Genomic DNA, 12,911 nt, shown 5'->3' with positions numbered 1-12,911 from the left:
AATGAGAGAAAGACTTCTCTTGCAGGGAGAGCTACTCCCCCCCTACTTGAGGTCAATGTTAGGGCTCCATCCCTTTTAATTATAGGGACCAATGTGATGGACCTTGTTCCTTGCTATTTCCCCTGGTCTCAAGTTGGAACTTGAACTCCTTATCAGATGTAACAACATTCCTACTTCTATGGATGGATGTATCTGACTCTTTTACGGTCAATTTCTTTATTCAAAGTAAAAAAATGAAGAAGTTTCTAGTGAAAAACACCTAAGGTGATGATTTTATTCTCAGAATAGAGTGGGATTGGCTCTGGAATTTTTCACAAAACTATTTTTTAAAAGTTACAAAGAGTGAAAGTAAAATAATAGTTAGAAACACGAATGACTAGAGTTATAAAAAAAAAAACTTTTCATCTATACTTTTAGATGATGACCTTTCATGTCATCTTAGATCTCCAAAAGTATATTAAATTACTGCATTAAATATAAGCTACCATTTTGTTTCTAAAAGATATCTCCTTCAATAAAGACGAGCCACTTGGCCACAAAAAATCCAATAGTTCTATGTGGAACAAATATGAAGAAGGTAAAAAGACTCTTATTTACTATTAATATAATTTCAAATCTTTATGTATTGAATATGCAAAGATTTAGGGGGCTACTAACGGATCAACATGTTTTATTTTTACCTAGATCCTCATTTAAAGGAATCAGAGGCATTGTGATAACCTAACATCTTTAGGTTTAGCGAATCGTTGAGCCCAAGCCTATACGAGTTTGGTGAAGCTGTCAGACCTACATCTTTAGGCTCATCCAAGCGCTAAGCCCAAACATATATGGGTTTGGTGAGCTGGCAGACTAAGCAATCCTGAGCTTAGTTAAGCGCTGAGCCGGACTGCGTGCCTATTATAAACGGGTCTGGCGAGCTGTCAGACCCAACATCCTTTAGTTCAGCCAAATTTTGAGTCCAAACATATATATGGGTCGGTGAGCTGTCAGACCCAGCATATTTTGGCTCAGCCAAGTGTTGAGCCTAAGCATATATAAGGATGACAAGCTGCTAGACCTAACATCCTTGAGCTCAACCAAGTACTAAGCCCGAGCATATTTAGGTTGGGAGAGTTGTCAGACTCAACATCGTTGGGTTGAGCCCAAATATATACAAAGTTGGTGAGCTGTTAGATCCAACATCCTCGGGCTCATCCAAGTGTTGAGCCTAAGTACATGTGGCTTTGAGAATCTTATTAGGCTCCATAATTGTGAGTCAGGGATATTTTTTTTCTGATGAGTCAGAAATATTTTTTCTTTTAACACATAAGAGATGATTAATGTTATCAGGGAAATGTGATTTTATAGCCCCTCCTTTTCATAGAAAGATAAAACTTATAGGCTATATGATATCTCATGACTTTTTCAAACTCTAGGTTTTCAATCTCCATTCTACATTGTGTATTTATTTTTAGAGTCTCTTTAAAATATAATTGTCTTTTCTATTATAAAGATAATTGTTTAAACATCAGAGAGTCTTTAAATTTATCAAAAAGAATTTTTTGTAGGTATCAGACACCAACCACCTTAGCAAAAAAAAATGTAACAGATTGCTTAGAACTAAAATATTAACTAATTATTTAAAATATAAACCTTATCCTAAGCTAATCATATTTATTAGTTAGAAGTTAATCTTGATTGTGGTCTCATCTCGTTCAAACTTCAAAGCTATAATCTACTTAATTTATAATTAACATGTTACACAGCTTTTTCTAGCCATCTAAAAAATGCACACGTTTATTAAAAAATATCCAGTTCTTGTCCCACTATCCATCAAATTTGATTTTGCTGCAGCTAATTAAGTTATCATGAAATGACTCATTTTGAAAATGTCAAGCAACTCATTTATTACTGCCAAAGAAGATCTATCGTTGGCTATTGGGTGGAGGTAATAAAGGCACTAGATTATCTATAGATTATAGTTTTTTTGGGACAAAAAATGCTTGTATAGATATCCAGATGGGCGTTTGCCATACCATTCCCATATGCTATGACAAATACACGTCTCTCTACTTAACTACCATGTCTTTCGATGACCATTCCCATATGCATGTGTGTCATATAAACATTGACATCTACACATTTGTAAGGGTCCGAAAAAGAAGTTTCGTAAAATCTTCACTCAATCTTGAAAGCAGAAAACGTACAGAGACACATGTGTTTGTGATTGAACGTTTTTATCATCACATGGGCAGTGCTAATTATTAGAAGTGATTGAACACTCAAGCAAACCAATGAGACACGGGGTGGTCAAGCTGAACATTGGATTTTTCCTGTAGTGCAGAGACAAAGAACTTGTTTATGTCGTGACCGATATATTTATATTGATGCAGACTTGACAAAATAACTATTGATACAGGAGCACATAACGAGATCACACTCTGTGTTTTAGGCAAGGTATGGACAAGGAATCCTATGCAAGGGAACTTTCACCAAGCAGCATCAGTGTCCTTCAGACCACCTGTATTTCACGTGCTATCAGCTACTTGTTTATGAGATGTGGTTATCTTATTTAAGGTGAGGAGGATCCAAAATAGGAGCTCAAGACAAAAGGTAAGAAGCTATGAAATGTACGTAATTGTTTATGGATACCAAGATCATATTGTTGAAGTTGCTATTTTGACCATCCAATATCTTTTTGTAATAATAATAATAATAGTAATTAATAATGTGTTGTTTTGACCATCCAATATCTTTTTGTATGTTCACCTAAAATCACCATTTCCCATCTATAAAATCATGCCCCCGACATAATTCCAAGCATCTTTTTATTGACCATTCAAGTTGAAGTTTTAAGCATCATCAAAGTTTAGTCGTTTTTTTTTGAAAAAAAAAATCTTGGATTTTTTCAATCTTGAGTTGAAATAGTTTCTATGAATAAGATGATGGTGATTTTGGAATCCAATTAATATCGGCATCAATGATATTTGTCTTCCTCCTCTTTGCGAAGAGCTAGCTGAATACTGTTTTGAACCCACTGAATATTTCACTTCCAAATCACGTATTTTGATTCGTACATACCAACATTTCATAAATAAAAACACCAAGGCTTCATTTACACTGTCTCCAGACATAATGTTGCGAGACCACAAATATATATATATATATATATATATATATAATATTTACAATCCAAAAGGATAATTAGTGTGGATATTATTTCTCATCAGCAACCATAATCACACACCAATTCTAGCTAGCAAGTTCCCAAACCACGATACCAGTATAATTATATAAGGCCTGAAGGGTATATCTACAACTTACGTTCAGTGAACATTATAGTGCTTGTTCGCTGCCAAGTATACGATCAGATTATCTGCATCCATTTCCAGCATCAGATCATCATATGACGTGCTTGATCATCTTCTCCTTGGATTCACTTTGATTGTAAGTGGGTTAGACATCTCACAAGATAACCTTAGCACTTCTGAGAGATCCACCGGCTCATGATCACATTGCACCCACTCGAACTCGTGCAACAAAACCCCGACCCAAAAGCTAACCGTGGCCAAACCCAGAGCCTTTCCCGGGCAAGTCCTCCGACCCGACCCAAACGGAGCCAGCTTAAGGTCAGACCCGGACACAGAGAATTCCACGTCAGCAGTAGCATCCTTGCACAAAAATCTCTCTGGCAAGAACCTTAGAGGGTTCGCCCAAACTTGTGGGTCCCTTGTTATGGCCCACATATTAACCATAGCTGTGGTCCCTGCTGGAACATCATATCCATCCACATTAGTGTCCGTGATTGCTAAACGGGCCCACGACAGTAGTGGGCCTGGTGGGTGCAACCTCAGAACTTCTTTCACAACTGCAGGCAGGTAAACCATTGACTGAATGTCTGCTTCCATCAACGGCCTTGATCTTCCCACAACTTGATCGAGCTCATCATGCACCTTTGATTGGATATCACGGTGAAGTACCATCCTTGCTAGTATCCACTCTATCAAAACTGCCACGGTATCTGTTCCTCTAAAAATCATCTCCTGCACCAAACAATATAATTAATCAAAGAACATAATGGTACGGTAGGGTATGATAACAGATGCCAAGAAAAGAAAGAGGGGAATATAAGCAGCTTGCAAGCTCAGCTAAGATTCCACTTTTGATTCTCTTGTTTGGGCTATTTCTCAAAACACCAATCATGGAAGACAGAGATAAGTATCAAAAACAAACATCATATCAACGATAATGTAAAATTTATTGCTCGAAACAGTAATTCTGGTAAATATAGAATGTAAAGTTTAATGATGCCGATTTTATCTACTCACTGATACGGATTTTAGGTATCCTACAACACTTGTATATTATGAATGCTAACTAAATTTTAATCTATAAGAAAACATTGATAATTGCACTTTATATTTATATATATGGCGCATTGATACCTTATTCACCACATATAGTATATAATCATGTCATATTATATATATATATATATATACAGTCACATTTCTTTACATAAACTAGAATCTTTTAGATTATGTTGGGTTAATATTCCAGGATAATATATATATATATATATATATAAAGTACAGAAAACAAAAAAAAACATAAAAACAAATATATTTTTAGAATAATTTTTTTAAAAAATTAATAAAAGGGCAAAAGATATATCTTCTGATCTCTCAATTATCTCAGTCTCTTAAGCGTAACAAAACGCCACCTTGAAAAAAACATATATATATATGCTTACACATGGATATGGATAAATGGATGCATGCATTTAAAAAAAAAAAGAAAAAAGAAAATTGCCGTGACAAGTTAGTTTGTTGCTCACCCAGAGAACGGCAATCATATCATGGTGTGATAACTTGTCCGGTCCATGAAGAGAGAGTAAAACATCGACAAAGTCATTTCTTCTTTGGCCAGTCTGGTCCTCTCTATGTTCTTCAATAACCCGGTTCACAAACCGGTTCACTTTAGGAACCAAATTGGAGCACCTAAACCTGATTCTTTGAAGGTCTAAATTTGCAAGCCAAGGAAGATGATCAGACCAATTAAGTTTCCCTAGAAGATCATAACCTTCATCAACAAGCCTTCTAAGCTCTTCAGTTTCACTATTTGATGAGCCCAGATCATATTTACGACCAAAAACTGAGCACATCATGTTGTTGAGTGAAGCTTTCTTTAGTATGCCTCGAACACAAAAGTAATCTCCACCTTGACTTGCTATTGCGGATACCATTTGAGAAGCAATATTGAATCTTTGCGACTCAGTAGAGCTGATTTGTTTAGGACAAAAAAGATGAGTTGCTGCAATTCTCCTTAGAGTTCTCCAGTAAACCCCATAAGGAGCAAAACCAATAGCTCTATTAAACATGAGTTGATAGGCAGACTCTTTAACTGGACGATCAGCAAAGACTGAACTGTTCAAGATTTCTTTGGCTACATCAGGATTGCATGTGATAATGACCTTAGTCTCTCCCAAGCTAAAAGCCATAAGTCTTTCTGCTTTAAAAGCCTTCGCTGCAGCAGCAAGCTTGTGGTGAGCCAAGTTAACCATGAGGTTCATGCTTCCTATCACTGGAAACCCTCTAGGCCCTGGAATCATCTTGGCTCTTGAACAGCTAATTCCTTTCTTGCGCAAATAATTACCCCAGGCAGGGCCTCCAGGGTACACCCAGTAACACAAAGCCATGGCTAGCCAGGCCAGGAAAACAGAAACAAGAAGGAAGATGGGGTTTTGAGCAGAAAAGGCTTTGCATTTGGAAACAAGGACCAATACCCAAAAGCTGTCTATTTGTGTTTCCATGGAGATAGGAAAAGGCTAAACGAAAGATCACTTGAGTTTGTAAAGAGAGTGAGTTTTTGTGACTTCCTTTTTTGGGTTAAACTAGGAAGTGGAAGGATACGTTTATATAGAAAAAGATTGAAGGGTCGGGGAATATAATTTTATTTTTTTATGAAAAAAACAAATACTAACCACTAGTCGACTGCTATTAATAACGGTTAAATAGTTTATTATTATTATTTATGATATTATCATAACTGAAAATTGAATGGAAGTTAATGAAAATATGAAAGAGCGCCGCCACCGTCAAGTATTATATAGGCTGCCGCAGAATTTAAGTTTTTGAACAGTGGTAAATTTAGCCCCACTCTCATCTCAATCGCGTGTATGCGGCAGGAAAAAAAAGTAACTAACCGCTGCTTGCTACCGTTAGAATGATGTGATGTTAGTTATATTTTAAAATATTTTTTATTTAGAAATTTATTGAATTAAGTTTTTTTAGTTTTTAAAATTTATTTTTAATTTTAGTATATCAAAACAATGAAAAATATATATAAAAAATTAATTTTAAGTAAAAAAAATTAAAAAATTTTCATTTTTTTTAAAAAATATATATATTTGAAACGAAAATAAAAAAGGTTTTTCAAAGAATAAAATATAAACAGGAGAGGACAGACATTCTCCCACTTTAAATAGTTTTTACTTATTCGAGAAGGATAACAATACTGTTAGACTAGTTTCTATATTAATAACAATTATTATTTTTCTATAAAGACATATATTTTTATAAGACAATTTTTTTTAAAAAAAAGTAGGTTTTTTTTTTATTTAACGAAACCAATATTTTAATATTTTAAGATTTTTTTAAACGCTAGGAAATATATAAAAAGGAGTATAGTAGCTAGGGATTTAGTCAAGTCTTATTTTGCAAGCATATATAACATTGATCAATCAACACATTTTAATTTCAGAATTTCAGAATTGCTGGATTTAACAATCATATCTACAGCACGAAAGTCCAAGATAAACAGTGCAATTTGCAAGAAATATCTTCGATCTATCCACAAGAGCTAGACGATGATATTAGCTGCAAATGTTTACAAGCGTCAAGCATGCAGCACCACCCATGCATGCAGCTTGGTAAAGAAAGACAATTCTGCGTCTCCCCGCCTCGCCGAAGCTTCTGTTGAACACCACGCGTCTGTCCATGATAGAGGCCTGAATGGTGAGAGCGTGTATATATTTCTTTGTTTGAAAGAAATTCATTTCGATTTGTCTTGATCATTTGCCGTTAAGTGGAGGGACATATTTGTTTTTGTCATATTCAAATATTCGACAAAGTAAAAGAGGCCACAGGACACTCCAAGTCTGGTCGTAGTCATTGCAATTGGGTCCCATTTGTTTGTCCCAAGAGGTCATAACTCTGGTGGATTTTGGGAGATTACTTACGCAATGAAGTCTTTTTTCTTTTTTCTTTTTTTTTAAAAAGGTTATATATATATATATATATATATATATATATATAGACACACACACACACAACAATATATGATGAGAGTAAACCGAGTCGTAATATATATAAGTGATCAAATATAATAATTAAGAACAAAGATAAACTAACCAGATCTAGCTCCCTCACTTTGCTTTATTCCAAACTATTTTTCCTAATGTTCATATATTCCTTGCGTAAAGCTGCAACAACTATCAGCCCAATCAAGCATTAGTAATCTTTCTCATTTTTGTTATTTTCCCCAGATCTGGATTTGCCCATATCTAGTAGTCACAGCAAAGTTTTTATTTTTATTTTTGTTAGACATCGATCAGCTTCCTTTTGATTCCTAGGAAGAATGATTCTTAGAGCTGCTAATTAATGGTTTTCAAGATGTATGTGCGATCAATCACTTAATTACGAATGAAATACGTGTTGATATCTATAATCAAGACCACTATAAGCTTGTATCGATCTGTTATTTTTCTAGTACCTGTATATAATTATTTATTATATTTTGCACAGTTTTTCACAACATTTTGCACTCCCCCAAGAACAGGCTATTTGTATATAATGAATTTTCTTTTAATAATTAGCCAGCATGATCATCTTTCAAGAGAATATATAAAAACATAAATCTATTTGGTTAAAGAGATAAAGATAGAAAATAATAAAATAAATGTGTTTCAATAATAATTTTAAAATGAATTCTGTGTTCTTAAAACAGATACTACAAATAAAAATATTTATATTGTCTCTATCATTTAAAAAGAAAAAACAGTAACTCAATTCTACTATTTAATTGCAAGTACTAACTTAAAAAATCAAGAAGGTGTTTGGTATAGTTTTTATTTTTTAGCTATGATTTTATATATAGTACCTGTGATTTTTAAGATTTTTTTATGATTATAATTCCTAATTGTTGTTATGATTATAAAAAAGGCATTTGATAATATATACTACTCAAATATACTTAATTTTTTTTTTTAAAAAAAGTTTCAGTTTATAACTTTTGGCTTTAAAGCATTTTTTTAAAAAATACCATCAAATATCTTTTCCATCGACTTTTAGTGCCCCCCCCCCCCCAATAAATAAATAAATAAATAAAATATAAACCATGTCGGCTCTAAATAACTTTAATGGCCACATGAACTTGTGCTTGCTAAGCTCCAATAATAATAGATTTGATTGCGTGGAGGTGCAATTATGAGCACGAAAAGCAAACTTGTATGATAGATACAAACACTTTCACATATTATATATATTCAAACGTAGCTAGTGACATAAGAGAGAATTGATATATTGCTTTAATTCTTCCTTTAACTGTTTTGTGGATCAAGCAAAATAGTTCTAGCTAGATTCCTCCATGTATATACACAGTATAATTTTAGTGTGCTCGTGAAAGAGAAAGAGAAAGATTACTTTGATGACATCATGTGAGTATAAAACCAGGTATAAAAAACTTTGCATCTATATATTGCCATCATATAATATATAAGATTTAGAGAATAGCAAATCCGATGCTAAGGAAATGAGACTGATTCATCAAAGATAATTCAGAAAGGGTTTTGTTCACACTTTGTGAGTTCTTGGCTTGATGGTTTGGTCAATGTTCTTGTTTAGTGGATTGGATTGGTCTTCGTCATGATTTGAGCAAATTAAAAGGCACAGGAGATGATTGGATTCCATTTCAAATTTTAGTATAATTTAATTTTATATATATATGGTGATTAAAGGTGGTTTTGGAAGGTCTACATTTGCTCAACTTGTTCAAACTATGAATCTTTGAATGCTGAGAAACACCTTTTCTTGCTCTCCATGTATAGATTTCATTATTGCCATCACAAAGCTTTTCCTCAAATTTGCCCGATTTGCTGATGTGTTTATCTCTCTTCTGTGTCATTATCATTTTGATCCATGATTTAATTATGAACTCTATTTTGACGTTGTTCTATACATAATTAAGATGAAATTATATACATTAATTTTGAGTGTAATAAGTGTAAAGTTATTGTAATGATTTATATTTAGTTTCAAAAACAATTTTGTAATTCTCTTTTTCTTTTTTCCTCGTGTCTATTTCTCCTTTGTGAAATAATTAGTGATAATCACTCTTGAAATAATATCAAATTCTTAGTATATATAATACTCTCATTTTGTCTAATCTTGATTAATTTTGACTGGGATTTTTTTTAAAAGATTGTGACTATTGGGGTGAACTAATTAACTATGTAACTGGATCCCCTTTGGCATCATGACTGCATGTATGACAACAAAAGCTAAAGAGTATTTCTAGAACACCGATTAAATATTATTTAAATACATTTATTGTTAGATTGCAATAAAATAAAGGAAAATCAAATATTCTAATGAAAATTAATGATGTTGGATAATTACATACATCAATTACGTGTTATTTTATAAGGTAATATTTTGAAGTGTTGAAAATAGATTTATAATTAAAGATGAATATAAATTAAGTGAGAAATTAAATGATTCTTAAGAAGCGTTAACTAGACTCTTGTATGATTTAGCAATTCAAAATGTGGTTCCTGCCACGCGTATGGTGTTAATTAACCTCAAATTAGAGAGACGTTGATGAAGTAGTTCATTCATTGGTGTAAAAGTACTACGTTAACTTTACAAATCAAAGAAGCACTATGAAAGGTATCTAATAATAATGAAATGGCAATGAATAAAATGGGACATTATTCTTTCCCATGAAAGATACGATGCTTGAAAAAGCCTAAGTCTCAGCAATTATTACATTATGTTCAACTTGAAGGCTTAAAGTAATTTCCACCATATCCACGTACCTGCTCTATTTGATCTTGTTTATGATTCCATGTTGATGGTTGGTGACAAACAACTGGCTAAGCTACCTATAGCTATATCTGATTAATATTAGCATATATATTAATTAGTCGTGATCAAGAGAGATATATAGCAAGATCACACATGCATGTATTGCGCTGGACCAGCGAAAATGCCACTAACCAAATTCATGGAAAAGATTAATATCATGTTGATTTAAGATATATTATCGACAACTTGCTCTTGTATATTGACACACTGGATACTCCATCACATATATATTGCATTATCAAAACTTGGTGTATGATTGGGAGCTAGAGTGGTTCTCCCACCTATAACATGTGGTTCAACTAGTTGACCCTGGGAATATTGTGAGGTCCAGCCTTGATTTATGATAAGCAACCGTTTATTTTTGTGTTTTAAAAGTGTTTTTAAAATAGTTAGAAATTGTTTTTCTTTACTTTATTTTTTTTAGTGTTTTCAGATCGTTTTGATGTGCTGATAACAAAAATAATTTTTTAAAAATAAAAATAACATTATTTTGATGCATTTCTAAGCAGAAAATACTTTGAAAAGCATCTACTATCACACTCTAAAACACTCTCTAAGTTTTTTTTTCACGTGAAACACTGATTTTTTAATTATAATCCAGTTGACTAAAGGAAAATTTAGTATTTTAATAACAAAAGACGGTTGGCTCATGCAACACTTGTGCCCTTCAGTGGCTAAACACAGGTTATTCGGGTGACATTCAAATCATCTTGATTGTGCCTCCATATCTGGGCAGTGTATATGGCCAACAAACCTCTATTTTGGCATCGGCGACCTTTTCTTTTCTTTTGATTCTTTTATCTCTCCTTCTCGATTTTCATGTTTGGCCTTTCAAATTTTCAAAGTAACCTTTTGATTTGTTTTTTTCTTTGAATTTGGTCCCTTTTCTTTTTTATTACAATTTGTTTAATTTGAAATAATTTAAAAAAATTGAATTGTTGTTTCAATTTCATCCTCCTTTTTTTTATCGGATTTGATTCTCATTCTTTTGAATACTATTTTTTTTACTTTGGCAAATTATTTAAATTATTTTTTAAATTTTATCCTTTAACATTAAATTAGTTGAGAATTGAATGTTTTGATTGAGTCTGGGTCTAGAATTTCATGGGTGGTAAGTTTAGAAGATTAACCTAGGTTTAGGAGATTCGTTTGGGTTTGCTAGGAATTTTTTTTTGAAATTGATAGTTTTTTTATTTCATCATTCAATATTAAATTAGTTAGGAATTGAGCTTCTTGATTGATCATAGATATAAGATTTCACGGGTTATGAATTTAAAAAATTAACCTAGGTTTAGGAGATTCTCCCAAGTTTGTTTGTTTTTTTTCTTGCTTTTTTAAGCTCATTTTTTTTTCTGTTTCATCCTTCAAAATTTATTTAATTGAAGATTGGGCTTCATTATTATTTTTTTCTGTAGGATTTTTTACTAATTTTATTTAGTTTGCCTTTTGGGTCGTTTCTTTGAAGGCACGTACATCTTTTGGTGTCATCTTGCAACATCTTGTAATGGTGTTAGAATAATTTTAGTAAGTTTTTTCTGGTGGTGGGACGGTGTCTGAGGTGGAGTAACGGTGAGTCTTCAACAAATATTTTTTTTTCTTCTGCTTTCAAGTATGATATTGGAAGCTCATTTTCTATAGTTAATTATTTCTATTTTTTTTCTTCACTCTATTTACTATTGATATCTTTTTTAAAATCATATTATTAAATTAACCAAGTTTATTGAATCCAGTCAAATAAATGACCCATGTCTTGAATTTTTCTTACTTATTTAAAAATACTACTATCGCCTGAACATCTTTTTTTATGATAGGAAGAATTTGGGTTAGCCCATGATGTGGTGCTTACCACCTATCTAGTTACTCTCTAAAAAAACTCAAACCTTAATGCATCCCAATTAGTGAAGTTAACTTGATTATTCACCAATGCTACGTTGCGGATCAAATCAATTTTTTTAGGTAAAAAAAATATTCAGGCATTGCTAATATGTTTTCTAGTATAAATTGTTTTTGAACTGTGTATATATGAGTTAATCCAATGTAACCCGATCGATTTTGCAGATCCAAAAACAACTTAGACGACTGATAAAAACATAGTTTGACTAAAAAAATTCAAGATGATATTTTTTTAAAAAATATTGAGATAAGAACATATTGATTTGATTCGGGTAAACCTGAGTTAACATATCAAATTCGCAACCCTAAGTCATGTGGCTAGGATAACCCTATACATAGTATGTCGAACCAAATTGTAAACCTCAATTCGCAATCAACCCAATATTTAAAGATGAAGTTGGAAAAAAAAACTCAATTAAAAAAGACAAGAAAAAACCCGACTTGATTCAACTTGGATTAACTAGCCAAACTCATAACCTAGGTCATTAGACCATAATAACCTCATAGAAAGTAAAACAAAATAAATTATGAAGTCTAATTTTCAATCAAGTCAATGTTGAAGGATGAAATAAAAAAAAAAATTAAAAAAAGCAAAAAAAATGACTTGAGTTAATCATGTTAACCCACCAAATCTGCAACCCGGGTTATGAGATCAGAATAACTTCATAGAAATCAAACAAAAATAAATTAAGAAGTCTAAATTCCAATCAACAAAGATGAAACATGAAAAAAATTCAATTGAAAAAAGAATATATAAAAACTCAAGGTAAACCGGTTAGTCTAACAAACTCTCAACCCGGATTATGATACTAAAATAACTCGATAGAAAAAAAAACAAATTATAAAGTTAAATCTTAACAAAAAAATGAAATTGAAAATTAAAGAAAAGAGATG

At 32.3% G+C, this 12,911-nt stretch overlaps 1 protein-coding gene across 1 annotated transcript; it reads right to left on the bottom strand.

Moving 5' to 3' along the window:
* Nucleotides 1-3,163: 3,163 nt before the first annotated feature.
* On the bottom strand, nucleotides 3,164-5,883 carry LOC7467040 (cytochrome P450 78A9). The gene is made up of 2 exons (XM_002297912.4): nucleotides 4,817-5,883; nucleotides 3,164-4,022 (listed from the first exon to the last, which is right to left on the bottom strand). The coding sequence occupies exons 1-2, from the start codon at nucleotides 5,789-5,791 to the stop codon at nucleotides 3,399-3,401; spliced, it is 1,599 nt and encodes a 532-aa protein (XP_002297948.3). The 5' UTR covers nucleotides 5,792-5,883; the 3' UTR covers nucleotides 3,164-3,398.
* Nucleotides 5,884-12,911: the final 7,028 nt, after the last annotated feature.

Source organism: Populus trichocarpa, chromosome 1 (genome assembly GCF_000002775.5).
Source record: "Populus trichocarpa isolate Nisqually-1 chromosome 1, P.trichocarpa_v4.1, whole genome shotgun sequence".
NCBI classification, from domain to species: domain Eukaryota; kingdom Viridiplantae; phylum Streptophyta; class Magnoliopsida; order Malpighiales; family Salicaceae; genus Populus; species Populus trichocarpa.
Note: the sequence above shows the minus strand (reverse complement) of the source record. Positions and strands in the feature narration are given on the sequence as shown.